A 27,239-nucleotide genomic window follows, 5' to 3' on the forward strand; every position below is an offset into this window, starting at 1 on the left:
AGCGATAATGAGAAAACAGTTCTCAAAGCGATAATGAGAAAACAGTTCTCAAAGCGATAATGAGAAAACAGTTCTCAAAGCGATAATGAGAAAACAGTTCTCAAAGCGATAATGAGAAAACAGTTCTCAAAGCGATAATGAGAAAACAGTTCTCAAAGCGATAATGAGAAAACAGTTCTCAAAGCGATAATGAGAAAACAGTTCTCAAAGCGATAATGAGAAAACAGTTCTCAAAGCGATAATGAGAAAACAGTTCTCAAAGCGATAATGAGAAAACAGTTCTCAAAGCGATAATGAGAAAACAGTTCTCAAAGCGATAATGAGAAAACAGTTCTCAAAGCGATAATGAGAAAACAGTTCTCAAAGCGATAATGAGAAAACAGTTCTCAAAGCGATAATGAGAAAACAGTTCTTAGAAGTAGTAATGTGGAAGTCCAAGTGTTTACACGGTCACTTAGGAGAGGCTTTCCTTGGGATAATAAATTCTCTTTCGTGACGTTACTGCTGATCCCAGCTGAAGCATGCTTTGCTGAGGGATTTACAATTGAAGGAAATAAAACGGTTTAAAGGCACTGACCTTTCCTTGGCAAAACTCTGCAACCAACTCTTTCTACTATTTTAGCAAAGCTGGAGTTAACACGGACACAGGTTACTAATTCCTCGTGCAAAGATTAAATAAAGGTCGAACCTACTTCACAGCTGACGTCAACTTTCCTTGATATTTCAGCTTCCCGAACTTTGACGAATCTTCACTCTCCAACTGGATTTTAACTGGCAGTATTCTAGCAAAATTGCCAGCAATAACCCTTGAGACTTAAAACAGAAAGTAAAACTCCACTTTTAAACGAAACTGTGTCATAACATTGAAATACGCAGTGACATGGAGTCACTGGCGAATTCAGCCACGAACTGCCCATGTCACAGGGCAGGGTTCTCCTTTTATACCGCGTTGAAAAAAACTATCACATGACCTCTCACTGGTGGAAAAAATGACGTCACTCCACCATCACAAGACCATTACCTCATGCCCAGCATAGCCTCAATTACATCATGGTCATGTGACAGGTACAAGATACCCATGGGTACATAACACCTCCCTCCAAAAAAAAATTCTTGTTCTGTCAAGAACAAAATTTTAACAATTAACTACAAATGTTTGTATTTACAGGAGAAGAAATTCAAACATACAAAATTTACAATATACACAGTATACATAGTATTATCATACAGTATCTTACAAGTTACTATACAGTAGGACTGTTACAAACATTAAGATATCACTCCATAAAAAAATTACATTGTATATTCAACATCGAGATAGACAATCAGCAATTACATTATCTTTGCCCTTAATATGAGTTATCAAAATATCGTACTCTTGTAACATTAAACTCCAATTTAATAATCTTCTATTTTTGTTTTTCATCTTACTTAGAAACACTAATGGATTATGGTCAGTGTAAACTATAAGTGGCTTTTGAGTTGTACCAACATATACGTCAAAATGTTCTAAGGCCAAAACAAGAGATAACAATTCCTTTTCTATTGTCGAATACTTTCTTTGATGCTCATTAAATTTCTTAGAAAAGTAAGCTACAGGATGATCAACCTCAGCACCCTCATTCCTTTGCAGTAACACTGCTCCTGCAGCCTCATCGCTAGCATCTACAGCTAATGAAAAAGGTTTTTCAAAGTCAGGTGCCTTGAGCACAGGTTGTTGACAATGTACCACAGCTCTGAGGGGCCGAAGGGTGCACAGTAGCCCCCTCCTTTGTGAGAATCGCAAGATCACTATTGATTTGGGTCAGGAGACCCAGGAAATGAGCAAGACACGTGCGTAATGTCTCGTTCCCCAGCGATATAAAGCTACGGGACACGGCCATTGTTTCTTGGAGACAGGCTTGTGTATTGCAATACTGTGCTACGTGGAAGCCCTCAGGCAAAGTGGGCTGGTTGAGGGAGGGATTGCATCACCCCCAACCTGATTGACATCTGAGACCCTGTGAGTCAGGATAAAAGAGGGTCTGTGGGAACAGCCCCTCAGACGCACCAGAAGAAACGTTAGCGATCCCGTAATAGCAGAAGCCGGTGGGGAGGCCACGTGTGTTCGGTTCCATTTGCCCCGGAACCGGTGCCCTTCACCATGGAAAAACGGCTTTTAGCTAACAACGGGGAAACCAACTCCCAACGACTCGAAGGATTAACATCATAAAAGGATTGAGCAAGTTTCAAACCCATCTTTCTCTCAAACCAAAACGCTGCAGCTTGAATGAATTAACAGTGACTTTTATATTTCCATTGGACAATACATTATCCCCTAGACAACGATAGAGCTATTTCTTATTGATTATTATTATACCCACGCTTTTAGATTTAGTATTGATGACGTATATTATCTGTATGTTTGCATTGATCTTATTTTTGTGTCTCTTTATCAATAAATACTGGTAAAAATAGTACCATCAGACTTCAACAGACCTCTCTACCTTTGCTGGTAAGTGACCCAGTTACGGGGTTTGTAACAACATATCATAGTTTTCAATTTCTCAAATGCTTCTTGACAAGGCACTGTCCACACGAACTTCTCATTCTTCTTCAAAGGGTTAGTTAATGGAAGGGCATTACGAGCAAAATTCTTACAAAATTTTCGATAATATCCTACCATTCCCAGAAATCTTCTGACAGTTTTTTTTCCCAGTCGGAGTGGGAATCTCTAAAATTGCTCGAACTTTTGCCTGAACAGGAGCTACCTTACCTTGACCCACAACATAACCAAGGTAAGTTACAGTGGCATGTCCAAATTCACCTTTAGCCAAGTTAATAGTTAAGTTAGCCTTTGAAAGCCTTTCAAATAATTTCTCCACCGCAGTAATGTGTGCTTCCCAAGTATCATTTCCTGTCACTAAATCGTCAATATAAGCATCTGTATCCTTTAATCCCTGAATCACAGAGTTAATCATCCGCTGTAAAGCACCTGGGGCATTCTTCATCCCAAATGGAAGAACATTATATTCATATAACCCAGACAGAGTTACAAATGCAGAAATCTCTCTACCTCTATCTGTTAATGGAACATACCAATACCCTTTCAATAAATCAATCTTTGTAAGGAACTTTGCTTTTCCCACTTTATCTACACAATCATCTTCTCTAGGGATTGGATATGCATCTGTTTTCATCACAACACCTTCCTGTAGTCTGTACAAAACCTAATACTACCGTCTGATTTTGGCACCATAACACAAGATGAACTCCAATTCGAGCTAGAAGGTCTAATACTATTATTCTCTAACATATATTTAATTTCTTTCTTAGCAAGTTCACATTTTTCCATGTTCATCCTAAATGGGTGTTGTTTAATGGGTTAGGCATCACCAATGTTTACATCATGTGAAACTACAGTGGTTCTTCTAGGAACGTCTGGAAACAAATCCTTTTATTTAAAAATTAATTGTTTCATCTGCTGCTTCTGCTCTGGCTGTAAATGTGCTAACTTCTCATCAATATTTTCCAGAATGGTTGAGTTTGGTAATCTGACAGAAACGACGTTAGGTTTAGAATGAGTTTCAGATGAATCATCTATTATGTTCCTAGTGAGATCAGACTCATTATCATTAACCACAACAGTCACATTAGCAGACTGTTTCTCATAATATGGTTTTATCATATTTATATGGCAAAGTTGAGTTGGCCTTCTACGATCTGGAGTTTTTAATCACATAATCCACATCATTAATTTTAGGCACAATTTCATAAGGACCATGAAAATTAGCTTGTAAAGGATGCACTTGCACTGGGAAAAGAACCAGCACCTTATACCCAGGCTTAAACATCCTCATCCTAGCTTCTTTATCATACCAGGTTTTCATTTTCTCCGGAGTCAATTTTAAATTATCCCTAGCTAAACTACAAGCTTTATGTAATCTGTCCTCAAATTTTAAAACATAGTCCAACAAATTCATTAATCCATTGTTCTTTTAATAAAGCTAAAGATCCTCTAACTCTATGCCCAAATACAAGTTCAAACAGACTGAAACCTAAGGATTCCTGTACCGATTCCCTCACTGCAAATATAAATGTATACCCTCATCCCAATCACTTTCATTTTCCACACAATACATCCTAATCATAGTCTTGAGGGTAGAATGAAACCTCTCCAAGGCACCTTGCGATTCTGGATGGCACACAGACGAAGTGATTTGCTTAGCTCCCAATTTATAAACTATCTGTTGAAACAATCCAGACATAAAATTACTGCCTTGATCAGATTGTATTTCCTTAGGCAACCCCAAATAAGTAAAGAATTTTTAAAGAGCCTTTGTTACAGTTTTAGCTATTAAGTGGTACTGCCTCTGGAAACCTAGACGCAGTGCACACGATAGTCAACAAGTGCTGATAACCAGTTTTTGTCTTTGGTAATGGACCTACACAATCTATAATAATTTTAGAAAACGGTTCACCAAATGCTGCAATAGGTTGCAATGGAGCCACTGGTGTAACTTGATTTGGTTTACCCACAATTTGGCAAGTATGGCACGTTCTGCAAAACATTGCCACATCTTTTTCTTAAACCAGGCCAGTAAAAATGTTTTAAAATCTTGTCCACAGTTTTCCTTACGCCTTGATGTCCACCTAAGGGCACACTATGGGCTAAAGTTAAAATCTCATTTTGATAAACTTTAGGAACAAATACCTGGTAAACAACATTACATTCAGCACTTGCAGGAATTGTACGCGGACTCCACTTCCTCATCAATACACTTTCTCAAAATAATATCCTACTGGCATCTTATCAATTTCACCATCTGGAAGACCTTGTTCTTTTAATTTTATAATCTCAGGGCCTCTACTCTGCTCTGCCATCATCTTCTTCCTGGACAAAGACAAATCTTCATGGTCAGACTTACTCCAAGAATCTTGTTCAAACAATGAGGGTAAGAAAGTTTCTGACATATCCTCAAAACTCGAATCCTGAGTTGAACAGTCATGGGTAACGACCTCATTCTGCACATCAATCTTTTTAGCCATAGCTCAAGTTACAACACAGGAAGAATCTTTGTTAGAATCCATCTGTGGTTCTTCTAACTTTATTGTCAAATGCTCTTCAGGAAAAACTTGTCCACCTGCCAAGTCATTACCTAACAATAAAGAAATATCCTTCACAGGTAAGCTAGGCTGTAGTCCTGCTTTAACAAGTCCTATAACTAACCCTGACTTTAAATTCACTTTATGCAGATGTACAGGCATAAGGGCACTCCCAACACCTCCTGTATAATTTACCTCACCAGTATCAGACTCACTATTAAACTTTAACACACTGTCTAACATCAGGGATTGAGAAGCTCCAGTATCCCTAAGGATTTTTATTGGCACTGCAGTAGATCCTTCTTTCAAGGATACAAACCCTTCAGTTATAAAATGACCATATCCCTTTTTAACTTGGTCAGACTCTAACAAAACTTTATTTGTGTTTATCAAACCCTGTGGATTTACAGGTGTTTCGGTATGTTGCACACAAACATCTGGGACTGCTTCCTTCTCTTTCTTTTTCAATCGGAAACAGTTAGCTATTATGTGACCAGGTTTCTTACAATAGTTACAAATGGGACCAAACTGTCTTTCCTTCACAGGTTTTCCTTCCTCCTTACCTTTCTCATTAACTTCTGATTTACCTTGAGTCTCTGTGTTATTTCTCCTTTTAAAAGTTCTGCCCTGAGGAAATTTATTCTTATGGATTAAAGCATATTCATCAGCTAATTTAGCAGAGTCCTGCAATGTGTGCAATGTAGCAATGTCTCTCTCATTTAAGTACGTCCTTACTTCAACAGGAATGCTTCTTTTAAATTCCTCCATTAAAATCAGCTCTTTCAACTTATTAGTCCCCATTTACATTTTTAGAGGAAACCTATTTCTCAAAACACACAGCTTTATCGTAGGCAAATTCCATATGTTTTTTCCACAGATTTCTTCAAATTTCTGAATCTTTCTCTATAAGCTTCTGGGACTAACTCATACGCCTTCAATATGTGTAGTTTCACAGTATCATGATCAAGTGCTTGCTCAGCAGTTAAAGCTGTATAAACCTGTTGTGCTTTGCCTTTAATTACACTCTGAAACAACACTGATCATTTCTCTTTCAGCCACTCTGAAATCAGAGCAATCATTTCAAAATGTTGAAAATATTTTTCTACTTCTGTTTCACTAAATGGAGGGACCAATTTAATTTCCGGACTAACAACACACATTTTTCTAGAACCCGGAGACTGATTCCCTTTTTATTTTCAGCTTCTAATTGATTTAGTTCCAAGCGAGCTTCTAATTCCTTCTGTTTTAATGCAGCTTCTATTCTCAGCTTTTCTAAAGCTACTCGTTCTGACTGTAACTGAATCACAGCTTTACTCACAGGCAACCGATCTAAAACCGATACATCAAACACACCCGAATCTATATAGTGTTCCGCGATTTTCCTCTGAATTACAGGCTTTATTGTATCTTTCTAAATACCTTCAAGTTCCAACCTGCTAGCAATCTCCAATATATCACTTATTTTTGCCTTTGCTAATAATCCCAAATCTGGCGATTCCAGGAATCCTTTAATATTCATTGTTGCCCAATACCACTCACAAGCCAATCAAACAAAAGAATTGAGTATTCCCCTTTTCCAAAACACCAATCAAAAATTAAACAAGCATTTAAACTCAAAAATGGATTCAGATCGTATGAGCCCCCAAATGTTACGATCCAGCAACAATGAATATATAATTGAGACAGGTTTTTTATAACAAATAAAACATTTATTAAACACTGCTAAAAAAACCCAAAAGTAAACAAACTACTAACTTAACCGGAAGTCGGCTGCCATGCGGCAGCTTGAACAGTTCTTAAAGTGATAATGCGAAAACTTTTCTTCGAAGTAGTAATGCGAAAGTCCAAATGTTTACAGTCACTTAGGAGAGGCTTTCCTTGGGATAATAAATTCTCTTTCGTGGCATTACTGCTGATCCCAGCTGAAGCATGCTTTGCCGAGGGATTTATGATTGAAGGAAATAAAACGGCTTAAAGGCACTGACCTTTCCTTGGCGAAACTCTGCATCCAACTCCTTCTGCTCTTTTGGCAAAGCAGGAGTTAACACAGACACAGGTTACTAACTCCTCGTGTGAAGATTAAATAAAGGTCGAACCTACTTCACAGCCGACATCAACTTTCCTTGATCTTTCAGCTTCCCGAATTTCGACGAATCTTCACTCTCCGACTGGATTTTAACTGGCAGTATTCTAGCAAAACTGTCAGCAATAACCCTCGAGACTTAAAACAGGAAGTAGAACTCCACTTTCAAACAAAACAGCATCATGACATCAAAATAAGCAGCGACATGGAGTCACTGGCAAATTCAGCCATGAACTGCCCACGTCACGGGGCGGGGTTCTCCTTTTTATACCCTGTTGAAAAAAAACTATCACATGACCTCTCACTGGTGGGAAAATGACGTCACTCCACCATCACAAGACCATTACCTCATGCCCAGCATAGTCTCAATTACATCATGGTCATGGTACAAGATACAAGACAGGTATCTTAACAGGTACAAGATACTCATGGGTATGTAACAATTGTTATGGAGTACTTGGTGATGCAGGACAAGATAGGACAAAGTCAGCATGGTTTCCTTAAGGGAATATTGCCTGATGAACCTGTTGGAATTCTTTATAGGTTAGATAAAGGGGATGCAAGGGACATTGTATATTTGGACTTCCAGAAGGCCTTTTACAAGATGCCATACATGAGGTTGCTTACCAAGTTAAGAGCGCATGGTAGTACAGGAAAGTTACTGGCATGTAGGAGCCAATGAATGGGAATAAAAGGATCCTTTTCTGTTTGGCTGCCAGTGACTAGTGGAGTTCTGCAGTGGTTAGTGTTGAGAGCACTTCTTTTTATGATGTATGTCAATAATTTAGTTGTAGAATAGGTGGCTTTGTTGCTAAGTTTGCAGATGATACTGTTATGTACCACAGCGCTGAGGGGCCGAAGGGTGCAGGGTAGCCCCCTCCTTTGTGAGAATCGCAAGAGCATTATTGGGTTGGGTCAGAGGACCCAGGAAATGAGAGAGAGAGAGACATGGCCATTGTCTCCTGGAGACAACGTTTGTGGATTGGGGACTATGCTACGTGCAAGCCCTCGGGCAAGGTGGGCTGGTTGAGAGAGAGACTGCATCATCCCAACCTGATTGACATCTGAGACCCCATGAGGAAGTATAAAAGAGGGTCTGGGGGAACAACCCCTTGAGACGCACCAGAAGAAATGCTAGCGATCCCTTAATAGCGGGAAGCCATTTGAAGGAAGCCACGTGCGTTCGGTTCCCTTGCCTGGGGGCTGGAGGCTGGTACCACGGAAAATGACTTGGAACTAACAACGGGGAACCCACTCCCCCGACGCAATGGATTGGCCTCATAAAAGACCTGGGCAAGTTTCAAACCGTCTCTCTCTTAAACTGCAGCTTGAACGGACAGTGACTTTTATCTATCTATCGGACAATACAATATCCCCTAGACAAACGATAGAGCTATTGCTTATTGATGATTATTATTCTACCCGCATTTTTAGATTGATTATTGACGACGTATATTATCTGAATGTCTGTATTAATCTTATTTTTGTGTCCCTTTATAAATAAAGACTTTTAAAAATAGTACCATCAGACTTCAACGGACCTCTCTATCTTTGCTGGTAAGTGATCCAGTTACAGGAATTTTGTAACAATACAAAGACTGGAGGAGGGGCAGGTAGTGTTGAGGAAACAGTAGGCTACAAAAGGACATAGATTAGGGAAATGGACAAGAAAGTGGAAAATGAAATACAATGTTGGAAAATGCATGATCATGTACTTTGGTTGAAGAAATAAATGTGCAGACTATTTTCTAAATGGGGAGAAAATCCAAAAATCTGAGATGCACAGGGACTTGGGAGTCCTTGTGCAGAACATCCTAAAGGTTAATTTGTAGGTAGAGTTGGTGGTGAGGAAGACAAATTCAATGTTAGTATTCATTTCAAGAGGTGTGGAATATCACAGCAGTGATCTAGTGCTGAGTCCTTATAAAGCACTGCTGAGGCCTCACAAGTATTATGACCAGGTTTGGCCTCCCCATCTAAGAAAAGGTGACATTGGAGAGGGTTCATTGGAGGTTCACAGGGATGATTCCGGGAATAGAAGAGTTATCATGAGGAAAGTTTGATGGCTCTGGGTCTGTACTCACTGGAACTTAGAAGGATGAGAGGGGATCTCATTGAAATCATTTGAATGTTGAAAGGCATGGACATGATAGATGTGAAAAGGATGTTTCCCATGATGTGGGAGTCTAGGACAAGAGGACACCACCTCAGGATGGAGGGATATCAATTTTAAACAGAGATGCAGAAAAATTTCTTTAGCCCGAGGGTGGTGAATTTAAGGAATTTGTTACCAAAGGCAGTTGTAGAGACCAGGTTGTTGGGTGTATTTAAGGCGGAGACTGATAGGTTCTGACACTGCCTCAAAGGTTATGGTGAGAAGGCTGGGGAGTGGCGCTGAGAAGGGAAAAAATGATTAGCCATGATTGAATGGTGGTGCAGACTCAATGGGCCAAATGGCCTAATTCTGCTCCAATGTCTTATGGTGTTATTTTTGTTCCCTGTAGGATTAGGAGCTTTAAGTACACAGTGGTGACTAATAAATCCAAGGAATTCCATAAAACATCTTTATCTGAAGAATACTTGTAAAGAACTCACAGTTCAAATGCCTTATATAAACTTACTGATGATACAACTATTGCTGGCAGAATTTCAGATGGTGATGAGAAGGTGTATAGAAGCAGCAACCTTGCACTCAAGGTCAGTAGGACCAAGGAACTGATTGTGGTCTTAAGGAAGGGTAAGATGAGGGAACACACAGCAGTCCTCATAGAGGGGTCTGAAGTGGAAAGAGTGAGCAATTTCAAATTCCTGCATATCAGTATCTCTGAGGATCTAACCTGGACCTAACATATTGATGCAGCTACAAAGAAAGCATAAAAGCAGCAATATTTCATAAGGAGCTTGAGGTGGTTTGGTATGTCAACAAAGTCACTCATAAATTTCTACAGATTTTCTGTGGGGAGCATTCTAACTGGCTGCATTACCATCTGATACGGGGGGGGGGGTGTGGGCAGGTAGGGTGGCTAATGCACAGGATCAAAATAAGCTGCAGTGTTGTAAATGTAGTCACTTCCATCATAGGCACGAGTCTCCGTAGCATCCAGGACATCTTCAAGGAGCAATGCCTCAAAAAGGCGGCATCCATCATTAAGGACCCTTATTACCCAGGTTATGCCTTGTCTTGTTGCTACAATCAGGAAGGAGGTACAGTGGCCTAAAGACACACACTCAATGATTCAGGAACAACTTCTTCCCTTCTGCCATCTGATTCCTGAATAGACTTTGAATCCATGAACACTACCTGCTTTTTTATTTCCATCTTTGCACTACTTGTTTAACTATTACATATATATCTACTGTTATATTTTCTATTATTATGCATTTTTATTGTGCTGCTGCAGGAAAGAAACAAATTTCATGACATATGCTGGTGACATTAAACCTGATTCATAATTTTTAACTGCCCTGATCAGATGAGTGAAATGCCAAGGATGTAACACTAACCTATTTATTGAAATCTGCAAACCACTTCTCTCTGATCCATTCTGGATTGCTTTCAAAATGTGATGGCCAGCATTCTGGCTGTCCTTCTGTTAATATTTACCTTCATAGGTAGCTCAGATTGAATCTTTTACAGAAGGACCTTCAGAAATATTCCTGGATCTGGCAAATTCCCCTTACAATATGTCATACTGGCTGTGTTGTAACTCTGCACCTCTCTAAAGTATGTGGCTGAACTCTTTTTTTTAAACTTTTTTTTAATTGAGTTTTCAAATGATTACAGAAATAAAAGAAAATATGAGAGAAATAAATAAATAAATAAATAAATAAACGGGGGGAAAATATATATATACCCTGCCCCCTCCCCCCTAACATCCTTATATAAAAAAGAAAGAAAGAAAGGAAAAAAAAGAAAGAAAGAAAGAGCGCCTGGATATCGGGAGATCCCCACATGCTTCATGGAGTTCCTAATAATTTTAGTATATATATTTATTTATTTCCCCAAATAACCAATCGTTTCATCTTCGGAGCACCTATATATTTAATCCTGTCTTTTGTAAATAAGGGTGCCAAATTTTCAAAAATGTTTCATATTTATCTCTTAGTGGCTGAACTCTTCAGGTAACTGTCCAAATAGTTCTTCTTCATGTATTTCAATGTCCTCACATCACACTCTAATTCCATGCCTTTTATGCCAAAAAGATTCAAGACATAGATCACTGCCTTGGAAACGGCAATCTCGAGCTGGATGGATATAATTAAATATTCCTGTTTCAACCTGATACAGCTGAGAATCACAACTGCTTCCAAGGTCTGTATAGTTAATAAAGATGTCTTAATGCAATTGAATAAACTATCGCTGCTTAAAACCGATGGAATCAATGTTAATTGTGGCTGTACTTCTTGCCGGATTCTGCGTTGGAAATGTTGCTGCATCTCAGGGATACAGGTGCGTTTAAGAAAATGGAGTTTTACACTCCAAATAGCGACTACCTTGCTGGCAAATGTGCAGTCTCAAGTAAATAAAAATGAAGATCTCAGAGCAATGGTGCTGTATCAGAGGGATATTAGGAACACGTGACTCCTTTGTTTTACGGAATCCTGGTTAACCCCTTCCATACTGGATGCTGCGATTCAGATTGACGGGTTTGCTATACACCATCAGGATAATACTGTCGGATCTCTCAGAAGCAGAGGTGGAGGTGTATACCTCATGATCAACTCCTCTTGGTGCACAAATGTACCACTGCCATACAATTCTGCTCACCAGAGTTGGAATATCTCGCAATTATGTGCCATCCATTTTACCTGCCACAGGAGATTTCTACAATCATTTTGGCAGTGGTGTACATTCTACCTCAGGCCATTGTCAAATAGGTTTTAGATGATCTGAGTAACGTGATCAACATGCATGAAACAGCACAGCCTAATGCCTTCATCATTATTCTGGAGGATTTTAACCAGTCCAGCCTGAAAATGCCACTAAGTAATTACCAGCAACAAATCACTTCGTAGTACCAGAGGAAACTACACACTGGATCACTGTTACACTGCCATCAAGAATGCCTGCTGTGATATTCCAAGCCCTCACTTCAGGATGTTTGATCGCTTGGCTGTACTTCTACTCCCTGAGTATAGGCAGAGACAGAAGCCTGCGCACCAATGGTGAGAACCAAGAAGGTATGGGCAATGGAGACACAGGAGCACTTACAGGACTGCTCTGAATTTGTGGACTGGACTGTATTCAGGGATTCATCTTCGAATCTGGATGAGTATGCCACAGTTGTTACCAACTTCATTTAAACCTGTGTGGATGACTGTGTGCCTATGAAAATTTAGTGTACATTCCCAAACAAAAAGCTGTGATGAACCAGGAGGTATGTTGTCTGCGAGGGCTAGATCTGTGGCATTTAAGTCTGGAGACCAAGGTCTGCACCAGAAAACCAGGTATGACTTGCAGAGGGCTATTTTAAGATCGAAGAGACAATTTTGTGTGAGATTGGAGGCAACTGCGAATGCACGTTAGCTCTGGCAGAGTTTGCAAGACATTACTTCCAACAAAGCGAAACCCAATAGCATGAATGGTAGCGATGTTTCACTCCCAGATGAACTTAATGCCTCTATGCCTGCTTTGAAAGGGAGAATGTAACTACAGCTGTGAAGATCCCTGCTGCACTGGTGACCCTGTGATCTGTCTTGGAGTCCAATGTTAGATGCAAGGTGGCAAGCCCCAATGGAGTACCTTTGAAAGGATCTGAAAACTTGTGCCAACCAACTGGAGGGAGTATTCAAAAACATTTTCAATCTCTCACTGCTATGGTTGGAAGTTCCCACCTGCTTCAAAAAGGCAACAATTATACCAATGCCTAAGAAGAGTAGTGTAAGCAACACACACAAAATGCTGGTGGAATGCAGCAGGCCAGGCAGCATCTATAGGGAGAAGTGCTGTTGACGTTTCCAGCCAAGACCCTTCGTCAGGACTAACTGAAAGGTAAGATAGTAAAAGATTTAAAAGTAGGAGGCGAGGGGAAAATGCAAAATGATAGAAGACCGGAGGGGGTGGGGTGAAGGTGAGAGCCAGAAAGGTGATTGGCAAAAGGGATACAGAGCTAGAGACGGGAAAGGATCATGGGACAGGAAAAAAAACAAAAATTAAAAAAAAATCTAAATATATCAGGGATGGGGTAAGAAGGGGAGGAGGGGCATTAATGGAAGTTAGAGAAATCAATGTTCATGCCATCAGGTTGGAGGCTACCCAGCTGGTATACAAGATGTTGTTCCTCCAACCTGAGTGTGGCTTCATCTTGACAATAGAGGAGGCCATGGATAGACATATCAGAATGCCTTAATGACTATCACCCAGTAGTGCTCACATCTACAGTGATGAAATACTTTGAGAGGTTGGTCATGACTAGACTGAACTCCTGCTTCAACAAGTACCTAGACCCACTGCAATTTGCCTATCATCACAATAGGTCTATGACAGACGCTTCACATGGCCTTAGAGCACCTGGACAACACACCTATGTCAGGATGCAGCTCATTGACTATAGCTCAGCATTTAATACCATTATTCCCATAATCCTCATTGATAAACTACAGAACCTGAGCCTCTGTATCTCCCTCTGCAACTGGATCCTCGACTTCCTAACCGGAAGACCACAATCTGTGCAGATTGGTGATAATAATTTCTTTCTCACTGATGATCAATACTGGTACACCTGTGGGATGTGTGCTTAGCCCACTGCTCTGCTATCTCTATACCCATGACTGTGTTGCTAAGTATAGCTCAAAGACTATCTATCAATTTGATGATTTTACAACCATTGTTGGTAGAATCTCAGATGGAGATGAGAGGGCATACAGGAGCGAGATATGCCAACTAGTGGAGTGGTGTCACAGCAACAACCTTGCACTCAGTGTCAGTAAGATAAAAGAGCTGATTGTGGATTTCAGGAAGGGTAAGACAAGAGAACACAAACCAATCCTCAGAGAGGGATCAAAAGTGGCGAGAGTGAACAATTTTAAGTTCCTGGGAATCAAGATCTCTGAAGATATGATCTGGTCCCAACATATTGTTGCAGCTATAAAGACAGCAGCTATATTTAATTAGGAGTTTGAAGAGAGTTAATGTGGCATCTAAAACACTCAAAAACTTCCATAAACGTACTGTTGAGACCATTCTGACAGGCTGCATCACTGTCTGGTATGGCGGTAGGGGCTACTGCATAGGACCAAAAGAAGCTACAGAAAATTGTAAAATTAGTCAGCCCCATCTTGGGTACTAACCTCTGTAGTATTCAAGACATCTTCAAGGAGCGGTAGCTCAGAAAGGCGATGCCCATTATTAAGGACCCCTATCATCCAGGACATGCCCTCTCCTCATTGTTACCATGAGAAAGGAGGTACAGAAGCTTCAAGGAGCATTCTCAATAATTCAGGAACAGCTTCTTCCCCTCTGCCATACGATTCCTAAATGGACATTGAATCCATGAACACTACCTCACTTTTAAAAAATATATATATTATTTCTGTTCTTGCACTATTTTTAATCTATCCAATATATATGTATATATACTTACTGTAATTGATTGACTTATTATATTTTCTTTCTATAATATCATGTACTGCTGCCGCCAAGTTAACAAATTTCACGACACATGCCAGTAGCAATAAACCTGATGACTCTGCAGGAATATCTTGTCTACTATCTTTCACCTTTTGCAGTCTAAATACATTATGCTTCAATCTATATTTTACTGCATAGTCTGTTGTTTACTGCATGGTTCTTCTTTTCACTAATTTACTTCAAATACAAAAATACAAGTTAATCCCTTGAGATTAGTACTGTCCCAGAGCACAAGGACTGCTGGAGAAAGGCTACAAGTTATTGCCTTTTGGCGCTGAAGTCTGACCAAATTTTTAACTGTGATGATTCAATATAGACATTTAATGATTTTTATTAAAATGCATTTACCTGAGTTACACGGTGGGAGATACTTACAAAGCACTCCTGACTTTGCCTTGAAAACTTGATGGCAACTAACATGCAGGAAAGGGAAAAGGCTAAGTAAATGAGGAAGAGAATGAGGAAATCCATCTCTTTGCCTGAAAAATAAAAAGATCTCATTGCTGCCTCAGATCCATACAGCACAACAAACTGCATAAGTGCAGCTAATTTTACCATTGCGTTTTACTAGTGCTTCCCAATATTGGACTACTGGCTTAGAGTCAAACCCAGGAGAGGATTAAGTCAGGAATTGCAAAGAAACGTTGTTCACTGGATGTCTTCATTCCAGTATGTGGCTCTGATTTTGCAAGTGATAGTACTAGAGTCTGAAAAGAATTTGCTTACAATGCTGTCCTTGCTGGAGATTTTGTATAATTAAAACACAAACTGCTGGCAGAACTCAGCAGGCCAGACAGCATTTATGGGAGGAGGTAGTGACGACATTTCGGGCCGAAACCCTTCATGTGAGTGAGCTTTTGAATTAACAAAGGGCAGTGTGTTTGATGTTATCTACATGGGTCTTGTTGAATTAGTCAGCTCCATCTTGGGATATCAGCCTCCTTTGCATTCAAAGAGCAATGTCTCAGAAAAGTGGAGTTCATTATTAAGGAACCCCATCACCCAGGACGTGCTCTCTTCTCACTGTTACCATCAGGTAGGAGGTACAGAAGCATGGAGGCTACTCAGCAACTCAGGAACAGTTTTTTCCCCTCTGCCATCCAATTCCTAAATAAACATTGAACCCATGAACACTATCTCTCTATTTTTATATACGATTTTGTTTTTAATTTAACTATTTACCATACACATATATACACTAGATTAACTTATTTACTTATTTTTCTATATTATGTATTGCATTTGTACTGCTGCCACTGTTAACCAATTTCACTACATCTGCCGGTGATATTAAACCTGATTCTTCAACAAGGACCTTGTCACTGTTGCTCATGGAGGGTTGGTTGAAAAGGCAAGGGGATTGCAGGCAAGATGGCAAATTAGATCCAAGATTGGCTTAGTAATATAAGGCAGGGGAGGAAGCTTGCGGTCAGTACTGTCCCACAGAGTTTGGTGCCGGCAATCATGACTTTGTATACACTAACAATTGGGGTATGAATGTAAGAGGAATGCCGAGAATAGGAGTTGGAGAAAAATAAATATAAATATAACCCACTTGTGCCACTTTTCCCTCACCGTTTTCCCTTCTCCTTAACACAAGGAAACAGGAATAGACCACTCGGCCCCTCAAGCCTGTTCTACCGTTCACTATGAACACCAGTACTCACGACAGAAGCGCAGTAGAAAGCATCCTACTCCTCTCTCCACCAATACTCCGACTCCATAACACATCCCTCACTAATTACTCACCAGCCGGTGGCCCGTAGGCCGAATACACGTGACCTCCCTGCAACTGGCGATTGGCTGTTGCAAAATTCTTGCCGTCAGGCTGTCGAATATCAGCGCTTGCGCGGCGCCTCCAGCGGTTACTAGGCAACGGGGCCTAGTGCTTGATGGAGCCTCACGTAAGAGGTAACCACAGCGGCTAATTTATGCCCCGCGCCACCTACTGTTTAAGGGGATCTGCGCTATGATAATTGAACTTGCTCTGGTTGAGAAAAAACATCAGCGTCTTTATAATTCCGGAAGATACGTAAGACGTGTACTTGAGGGACTTTTAAAACATAGATTATGTGAGCCTCTACGCGTGGCTAATAAAGAGTTATGTGGCAGGGTCCATACTCACTCACGGAATAGAGTTAGGGCATGGGATACATTACTGGGAAGTTCATCTGAGCAACTGATACACAAAAACAAAAAGGATAAGCTCGCTAATCAAGTTAGGATTTGGTTACTGATAAAAGACAAGATCATGCAGTGTCCAATAATATGAGCATCGTATACTTATTTTGCTGGGCCACCCAGACAGAGACAAAGTAGAAAATCAGCTGTGACAACAGAGAGGGTGGCTGATGTTTTGGGATAAGACTGTGCAGAGAGTCGATCTTCGTAAGGCTGCAGGGCCAGACAACATCCCAGGTCCACGTCTTTGCAGACATCTTCAACACTTCACCCATGCAGGCTGCTGTTTGAAATAAGCCACCATCATTCCTGTACCAAAGGACTTTACAGTTTCAGTAGAGTCTGGATATGCTGGGTTTGTTTTCTCATTGAGGAGGCTGTGGGGGACCTGGTTAACGTACACAAGATTAAGTGGGGAATAGGATGTCATAGTATATAGTGTCTATAGTATATAGATATTTATATAGTATATAGTGTCATTTAAAAACACAAACACGAGGAAATCTTCAGATGCTGGAAATTCAAGCAACACACAAAATGCTGGTGGATTGCAGCAGGCCAGGCAGCATCTATAGGAAGAAGTACAGTAGATGTCTTGAGCTGAGACCCTTCATCAGGACTAACTGAAAGAAGATATAGTAAGAGATTTGAGAGGGGGGAGGGGGAGATCCGAAATGATAGAAGAAGACAGGAGGGGGAGGGATGAAGCTAAAAGCTGGGAAGTTGATTGGCAAAAAGGATCATGAAGGGAGAGGATCATGCTACGGGAGGACTAGGGAGAAAGAACGGTGGAGGGGAGCACCAGAGGGAGATGGAGAGCAGGCAAGGAGTGATTATGAGAGGGACAGAGAGAGAATAGATAGATAGGTAAATAAATAAATACGGGATTGGGTAAGAAGGGTAAGAGGCAGAGATGAAGCCACACTCAGGTTGGAGGAACAACACCTTGTATTCCATCTAGGTAGCCTCCAACCTGATGGCATGAACATTGGTTTCTCTAACTTCTATTAATGCCCCTCTCCCCTTCTTGCCCCATCCCTTACTTATCTATCTATCTATCTCTCTGCCCATTTATCCACTTATTTATTTATTTATTTATTTATTTCCTTTTTTTTTCCCTTTTCTCTTTTTTCTCTCTGTTCCTCTCGCAATCACTCCTTGCCTGCTCTCCATCTCCCTCTGGTGCTCTTCTCTCCCTAGGCCTCCTGTCCCATGATCCTTTCCCTTCTCCAGCTCTGTATCCCTTTTGCCTATCAACTTCCCAGCTCTTAGCTTCATCCCTCCCCCTCCTGTCTTCTCCTATCATTTCAGATCTCCCCCTTCCCCTCCCACTTTCAAATCTCTTACTATCTCTTCTTTCAGTTAGTCCTGATGAAGGGTCTCGGCTCGAAATGTCAACTGTACTTCTTCCTATAGATGCTGCCTGGCCTGCTGCATTCCACCAGTATTTTGTGTGTATTGCTTGAGTATATAGTGCGGATCTTTTTCTCCCACAATGGGGGTGTTTAAAACAAGAAGGAATAGATGTAAGGTTAGACAGTAGGAGATTTAGAGGGGATCTGAAATTAATACTTTCATACAAAGAACAATCAGAATTTGGACTAAGCTACACAAGACTTAGGAGCAGAATTAGGCCATTTGAATTATCTGAATTATTTGAATTATCATCTGGCCATTTAGGCCAATGAATCTGCTCCTTCGTTGAATCATGGCTGATACTTTTTTTTCCCTCCTCAGCCCCACTCTCTGACCTTCTCCACGTAAACTTTGATGCTGATCAAGACCCTATCAATCTCTGCCTTAAATACACATAATGACCTGGCCCCCACAGCTGTCTGTGATAATAAATTCCACAAGTTCGCCGCTCTGGCAGAAATTTCTCTGCATCTTTGTTCTCGATGGACGTCCCTCTATCCTGAGGCGGTGTTCTCTTGTCTTAGACTTCCATACCATGGGAAACATCCTGTCCACATATACCATGTCTCTGCCCTTCAACATTCAAAACTCCAGCGAGTACAGACTCAGAGCTATCAAATGTTCCTCATATGATAACCCTTTCTTTCCCAGAATCATCCTTGTGAAATTCCTTTGAACCGAATGTCAGCACATCTTTTCTTAGATGAGGAGCCCAAAACTGTTCACAATACTCAAGGTGAGGCCTCATCAGTACCTTACAAAGCCTGAGCATCACATCCCTGCTCTTGTACTCTAGACCTCTTGAAATGAATGCCAATTTTGCATTTGCCTTCCTCACCACCAACTCTACTTGAAAGATAACTTTTAGGGTGTTCTGCATAAGGACTCCCAAGTTCCTTTGCATCTCAGATTTTCAGATTTCCTCTCTACTTAGAAAATAATCTGCACATTTGTTTCTTCTACCAAAGTGCATCCCCATGTATTTCCAATATTGTATTTCATTTGCCACTTTCTTGCCCATTCTCCTAATCTGTCTTAAGTCCTTCTGCAGCCCGTTTCCTCAATGCTACCCATCCCTCCACCAACCTTCATATCATCTGCAAACGTGACAACAAAGCCATATCTAAATCATTGATATACAGCATAAAAAGAAGTGATCCCAAAACCGACCCCTGTGGAACACCACTAGTCACGGCAGCCAACCAGAAAAGGATCCTTTTATTCCCACTCACTGCCTTCTACCAATCAGACAATGCTCTAAGCATACCAGTAACTTTCTTGTAATACCATGGGCTCTTAACTTGGTAAGCAGCCTCATGTGTGGCACCTTGTCAAAGGCCTTCTGAAAGTCCAAATCTACAACATCCACTGTTTCCCCTTTATCTATCCTACTTGTAATTATTTCAAAGAATTCCAACAGGTTCATCAGGGAAGATTTTCTCTTAAGGAAACCATGCTTTGTCCTATCTTGTCCTGTGTCACCAAGTACTTCATAACCTCATCCTTAACAATTGACTCCCAACATCTTCCCAGCCACTGAGGTCAGGCTAACTGGTGTATGATTTCCTTTCTGCTGCCTTCCTCTCTTAAAGAGTAGAGTAACATTTGCAACTTTTCAGTCCTCTGGCACCACGATTTTCAATGATTTTTGAAAGATCATTACTAATGCCTCTATGATCTCTACTGCTACCTCTTTCAAAACCCTAGGGCACAGTTCATTTGGCCCGGGTGACTTATGTACCCTTAGGTCTTTCAGCTTTTTGAGAGTCTTCTCCCTTGTAAAAGTAACTGGACTCACTTCTCTTCCCTCATACCCTTCAACATCTGGCACACTGATGCAGACTGATGCAAAATACTCATTTAGTTCATCTGCCGTGTCCTTGTCCCCCATTGTTATTTCTCTGGCCACATTTTCTGATGGTCGTATATTCAGTCTCACCTCTCTTATTTTTTACACACTTGAAGAAGCTTTTCCTATCCTCCTTGATATTGTTTGCTAGCTTGCTTTCAAATTTCATCTTTTCCTCCCTAATGGCTTTTTTAGTTCCTCTCTGTAGTTATGAAGAGCTTCTCAATCCTCCATCTTCCCACTAATTTTTGCTTTGTGGTATGTGCTCTCCTTTGCTTGTATATTAGCTTTGACTTCCATTCTCAGCTATGGTTGTACTATTTTGCCATTTGTGTATTTCTTTGTTCTTTTGGAATTCATCTATGCTGCACCTTCCTTATTTTTCCCAGAACCTCACACCATTGCTCCTCTGCTGACAACCCTGCCAGCACCTCCCTCAACTCATCTTGGCCAACACCTCACTCATGCCACTGTATTTCCTTTACTCCACTGGAATACTGCTACATCATACTTTACTTTCTCTCTATCAAATTCCAAGTTGAATTCAATTATATCGTGATTACTGCCCCTAAGGGGTTCTTTTACCTTAAGCTCCCTAATCACCTTCGGTTCATTACATAACACCCAATCCAATAGAGCTGATCCCCTAGTAGGTTCAATGACAAACTGTTCTATAAAGATATCTCATAGACATTCAACAAATTCACTGTCTTGAGATCCATTACCAACCTGCATGTTGAAATCACCCATGACTATCATAACATTGCCCTTTTGACATGTCTTTTCTACTTCTTGTTGTTATTTGTGATCCACTTCCTAGCCACTGTTGGGAGGCCTATATATAACTCCCAGTAGGGTTGTTTTACACTTGCAGTTTCTTAAGTCAACCCATGAGTATTCAACATCTTCCAATCCTATCACACATCTTTTTACTGATTTGATGCCATTCTTTACAGTAGAGCCATGCTATCCCATCTGCTTACCTTCCTATCCCTCTGATACAACATGTAACCTTGGCTATTCAGCTCCCAACTACAACCATCCTTCAGGCACGGTTTAGTGATGGCCACACCATCATACCTGACAATCTATAATAGTGCAACAAGATCATCCACCTTATTTTTTTATACTTAGTGCATTGAAATATTACACTGAGTACTCTATTTGCTACCCTTTTTGATGCTACATCCCAAATACACTGATACTCACCCTGCTTGCTGCAATTTTGTCCTATCCTTCCCTTCCTGACCTTCCTGCCCTTTCTGACAGTCTGACTGCATGTTATCTTACCTTTTTTTTTAACCATCTGTCCTATCCTGAGTCCCTTCACTTTGGTTCCCAGCCCCCTGCCAAATTAATTTAAATCTTCCTGACAGCTTAAACAAAACTGCCACGAGAATATTGGTCCTCCTCGGGTCAGGTGCAACCCATCCCTTTTGAATAGATCATACCTCCCACTGAAGAGATTGCTATGATCCAAGAACCCTCTGAACCAGCTTCTCAGCCACACATTAATCTGCCATATCATCCTGTTTGTACCCTCACTGGCATGTGGCACAGTCAGCAATCCAGAAATTACAGGAGCCTGGAGGTTCTGCTTCTTAGTTTTCTTCCTAGCTCTCTAACTTCTCTTATCAGGACCTCTTTCAGATTCAGATTCAGTTTCAGTTTATTGTCATTTAGAAACCACAAATGCAATGCAGTTAAAAAATGAGACAACGTTCCTCCAGAATGATATCACAAAAACACATGACAAAACAGACTACACCAGAAAATCCACATAATGTTCGGCAATCCTTCCTTTTCCTTCCTGTGTTATTGGTACCAATGTGTACCAAGACATCTGGCTGCTTTTCCTCCCTCCAAAATGCTGTGGATGCAATCTGAGATGTCCCTAACCCTGGCACTAGGGAGGCAACATACCATTCAGGTGTCCTGTTCACGTCCACAGAATCTCCTGTCTGTTCCCCTGACTATTGAGTCTTCTGTCACTATTGCTCCCCTCTTCTCCATCTTTCCCTTCTGCACCACAGACCTGTGCTCAGTGCCAGAAACCCAGTCTCCGTAGCAATCCTCTGGGAGGTCATCCCCCACAACAGTATCAAAAATACTTATTATAGAGAGGAATGTTCTGCACTAACTGCCTATTCACATTTTCATTTTTCCTAACAGTTACCCAGCTACTCGCCTCCTGAAACTTTGGGGTGACGACTTCCCTATAACTCTGATTGATTATCTCCTCACTCTCCCGTACAAAGCTGTAGGTCATCCAGCTGTTGCTCCAGATGCCTAACATAGTTGTGAAGGAGCTGCAGCTGGATACACTTCACGCAGATGTAGTTCCTTGGGAGACCCTGGGTCTCCTAGAATTCCAACATCTGGTATGAATAACACTACAGCCATTTACTATACTAGGTACAGTAAATGAAAAAAAAATGCATGAGGGGATGATATTTGCAAGAAGGTGATACTTAAAAGATTCAAGATTGTTTAATGTTATTTCCTGTACACAGGGTAAAGGAGAACAAAATAATTATTACACTGGATCTGATTCAGCACAATAAAAAGATATTCTTACAACATTTAAGAAGCATGATATAAGCATTTGATTCTCCAAGGCACTGAAAGCTACAAATTGAAATGTGGGTACTTGGGATTGGTATAGAGAAATACATGGACATATACATGGTATAGAGAAATACATGGTTAGCAAATACATGGTTAGCATGGACATACTGTGCTGTATGACTGATTCTTAAAAAAAAAAATCAGTGGAATTTAAACTTATCTTTAAATACAATGAGGCCACACTAGATATTATGAAAACATGAGGAAATCTGAAATTTATTCAAAGGAGTACCTTCTGAAAATTGACTCTAGGGCTTAGACTGATGAGCTATGAATAGAGATTTCAAGGGACAGCTCTTATTTCTAAAGTGAAATGGTCTAAAAGGGACAGAGAAGTGGACTTCAAAGTAAATAATGAACAGAATTCCTTGGATGGATTCTAAGAATAATTTCCCATGCTGACAAAAATGAAGTAAACCACAGTTAAGATGAAAGAAACTGAGCTAACCACAGCTAGGATCTACCCTTCAGGTTTTTGAGGATACTACATAGTGAGGCAGGCCCTGGTTGGGTATTGAAAGGTCTGTTGGGTCTATTTTGATTTTTAATACTGGGATCTAGTGGAGACTGTTCATTCAGCAGGTGGATTAGTGACTGTATCAGGTCATTTATCAGACTTCATTATGTGGGATCTTGCCTTAATTGAATGGCCTATAATGTTACCGAAACCAGATTAAGTTTGCAGCAGGCACTCTTACAGCCTGCTGAGTCTGTAATTGATCTTCAAGCCCTTTGAACATTGGGAGATGATTTTCCAGATATTGTTCAATGTTCTGGTTGTTTCAGGTCCAGCTGGTAGCTGTATAAAGGGTAGGTACGTTTGTATTACATCGAAATGCTTTCAATGCATTCTATTTAAACTGTGATACATTAGTATAGACATTTGTAGATTAGCTATGTCATGCTCAGTGAGGGGTAATTTGAGTTATATGGAAAGCTGTGAAGGATGTTTGTTATTTTAGACAGTGTTAGTGTGATACTGAATGGGTTTAACGTGTTTTGTGGATTAGAGCAAGGGTGAGTGGACTTTTATAAAATGTTTCTGATAACTATGGAAATGACTATGGGGAAATGTGTTGTGTCTGTGCACAATGTGCTGGAGAAATTCTTTCAAGTAGTTTAATTGTATCAACACATTCCTGTATGTATGTGTACTTGAAGTGTGTACTGGACATTATCACCAGGCTTCTGAATCTGGACCACCTGCAACTGAATCATTGACTTCCTCATCAGGAGATTACAGTTAGCATTATTTGGTGAAAACATTTCCTTACAGGAAATCAACACAGGCACATCGCAAGAATGCCTACACTCATGATTGTGTGGCTAAGCACATCTCAAACAACATTTGTAAGTTTGCGGATGATGCCACTGTGCTGGTAAAATTACAGATTGCAACTAGGAGGTATCCAGGAGTGAGATAGATTGACTGGTTGAGTGATACTGTAACAACAACCTTGCACTCAATGTCAACAAGACTAAGAAATTGATTGTAGACTTCAGGAGGGGAAGCTGGGAGAGCACACACCAGTCCTCATTGTGGGGAATAACTTTAAATTCCTGGGTATCAACAACATGAAGATTCTGTCCTAGGTCCAACACATTGATGTAGTAATAAAGAAGGCATTTGGAGTTTGAGGAGATTTTGTATGTCACCAAAGATTTGCAAATTTCTATAGATGTACACTGGACAGCTTTCTGTCAGGTTGCATCACAGCGTGGTATGGAGGCTGCAATTCGCAAGAGGCTACAGTAGGTTGTAGATTTAGTCATCTCCATATGGGCACAACCCTTCCTCCCATCAAGAACATCTACAAGAAGCAATGTTTCAAGAATGTGGCATCCATAAAATGTTGCATTTTAATGCTGCTGTAAGTTCACAAGTTTTATGTTATATAGTACAGTGAAAATAAACGTGATTCTTTTTCTGATTTGGCAGTATAGTGTTTAATTTATTGGATAGTAATTGAATAGTCTATCAAAAGAAGTGCAAGTGTCATTAGGATAAATGTATATTTCAATTCAGTTTATTAATTACAACTGCATGAAAATTTAGTATTATTAATGGAAACATTCGTAATGATGAACCTAAAACTAATTTCACTAATACCTTTAAGTTAGGAAATCTACAACCCTACTTCGGCTGGTCTATATGTGGGTTAGGATGCAGCTACAATATGGTTGGCTTTTAACTCTACAGAAAAATGACTTAACAACCTATTCAATTATATGAATACAACAAAATATAGAACTGAATGGAGATCCTGACATTGAAATAGGTACCAGTTTCACTCATGATGGATTGAAAACCAATTCATTTGATTGTGGGAATCTGTAATAATTAGGAGAGTTGTTCTGCTGACTCATCATACATGCAGGATCATATCTTTCAACGAAATATTGCAAATTCAATCATTGTCACTCCTGTGTATTCCTTAAACCATCAGGACAAAATCTCCAGAATGAACAGCACCAACCAATAGTGTATAGCTGGAAGAAGTGGCCCTAACAGTCCTCAGTGATGATTCTGAATATCATGAAATCTCATACTAGATCAATGGATATGCAGACTTCTACTGATTACTATCTTCATTACTCTACAATGAACAATATTTTAAAGAAGCACTGACATTAGCAAAGAATCGGAGTATCTGGGTAAGAGATTTAGTTGGTCCTCACCTAAAATGTCTTGGTAGGCAACATCAGTTGGGCTAGTTGACTTTTTGCAGTTATATTAAGCTGGATATATGGCAAGAAATAAAGGAAACAATTGGAGGTGAAAATTTATCTTTGTCAAACTGTGTACCATGACTGTGTGTCCATGTTAGTCGCACCTGTCCAGGACAGCATTGTAGGAGTTATTACTCACACAGTACTCTTCACTTCTGGTATGGCACCACCATCCTACTGAGTAGATAGATTCAGAATAGTGTTTCTGTTGCCCTATTATGGGAAAGATATCGTTAAACTGGAGAAAATGTAGGGAAGATTTACAAGGATGTTACCAGTACTTAAATAGAGAAAGGTTGGACGGATAAGACTTTATTCTGTGGAGCATAGAAAATTGATGGGTGACCTTATAGAAATATATAAAATTATAAGGGCATAGCTACAATGAATATACGTGATCTTTTTCTCAGGGAAGATGAGGCATTGGTTTAAGGTGAGAAGTCAAAGATTTAAAATGAACTTGAGCAGAAACTTTTTCATGCAGAGGGCAGTGCATATATGGAATAAGCCAACAGGGAAAGTGGTTGAGGTAGTTATAATAACAACCTTGGAAAGACACTTAGATAAGTACATGAATAGGAAGAACTAGTGGGATATAGGATTAGTTTGTTGCGTACCATGGTCAGCATGGGCAGGTTGGCCAAAGGACCTGTTTCCATGCTGTATTACTTTCTGCCTCTAAGCTGTAATGTATGCATACTAAATATTGGGAATACCATGCTAAAGATAGGGCTAAAATAATCCTACAGCTAACATATTAGGTCAAAGCTCTGGAATCCCTACACGACTGGCTGGTGAATGGTGTCTAATTTGAACATGTCATGGAATCAAACAGTAAAGTGCAAAAGATAAAGATGAACTTTTGAGTGGATGAGATACAAACATATTTTGGTTTTGTCCTAATGTTTTCTGCAATCAATTCAGCCTACTGCCTTCCACCTCCAGGACCTGGATCAACATGTTGATGTCATGTGGAGGCCTGCAAACTTAAAGGACTCCATGAGATGATGCCAACTCGGGTCACTCATGTTGGAATGTCTGTGAAGATTGATCCAACCCTGCTCCTGTTCCTCCTGGGCCACACTTCAACATGACAAAAACCAATTAGAAATGTGAAGAGAAAAACACCTGCCATATGAAACTACATTGCTTTCCAGACTTAACTGCATCTCCATTTCTCAGTAGTTTCCGAAGTGGGTGATATCACCCCTCATTAGGGGCAGGAAGAGTTTCTAAGGGGGTAATAAAGATAACGGGGTCAGTGGAGAGGGTGCTTGGTAGCAAGTGGGCAGCTGAGGAATTATAGGTTTAATTTAAAAAATAAATTACTTACTATAAGCATTTGATCACAGTCCCTCATAATTGATTACAAAGATCACATAATCACCTCATCTCTTGCTAGACCACGATTCTCTTAGAAACCTCCAGAATGTGCACCGTGATCCTGGAAGTAATTTCAGGCTGCGCATTGGAGCATGACCCAGGAGCTTTATAGGCTGTGAGAGACCCTCAGTCATCTCTGTTGTCCTTGGGTTGGCAAGGTGTTGCAGGACATCCTCTTAAGTATTTTTAAGAACAGTAAGTTCATTTTGCAATGAACATGGGGAGAACTAGAGTGTTAAATGGAAAGGAAATTG

General features: G+C 40.3%; 1 protein-coding gene across 1 annotated transcript in view; it reads right to left on the reverse strand.

Moving 5' to 3' along the window:
• zdhhc4 (zinc finger DHHC-type palmitoyltransferase 4) overlaps positions 1 to 27,239 on the reverse strand; it is an 80,238-nt gene that overhangs the window by 27,224 nt on the left and 25,775 nt on the right. The window contains exons 2-3 of the mRNA XM_059981141.1: positions 16,548 to 16,666; positions 15,147 to 15,277 (exon numbers count right to left, since the gene is read on the reverse strand). Coding sequence (XP_059837124.1) covers positions 15,147 to 15,277; positions 16,548 to 16,666 — 250 coding nt within the window. The remainder of the gene's footprint in view (positions 1 to 15,146; positions 15,278 to 16,547; positions 16,667 to 27,239) is intronic.

This window comes from Hypanus sabinus, chromosome 9, assembly GCF_030144855.1.
Source record: "Hypanus sabinus isolate sHypSab1 chromosome 9, sHypSab1.hap1, whole genome shotgun sequence".
NCBI lineage: Eukaryota > Metazoa > Chordata > Chondrichthyes > Myliobatiformes > Dasyatidae > Hypanus > Hypanus sabinus.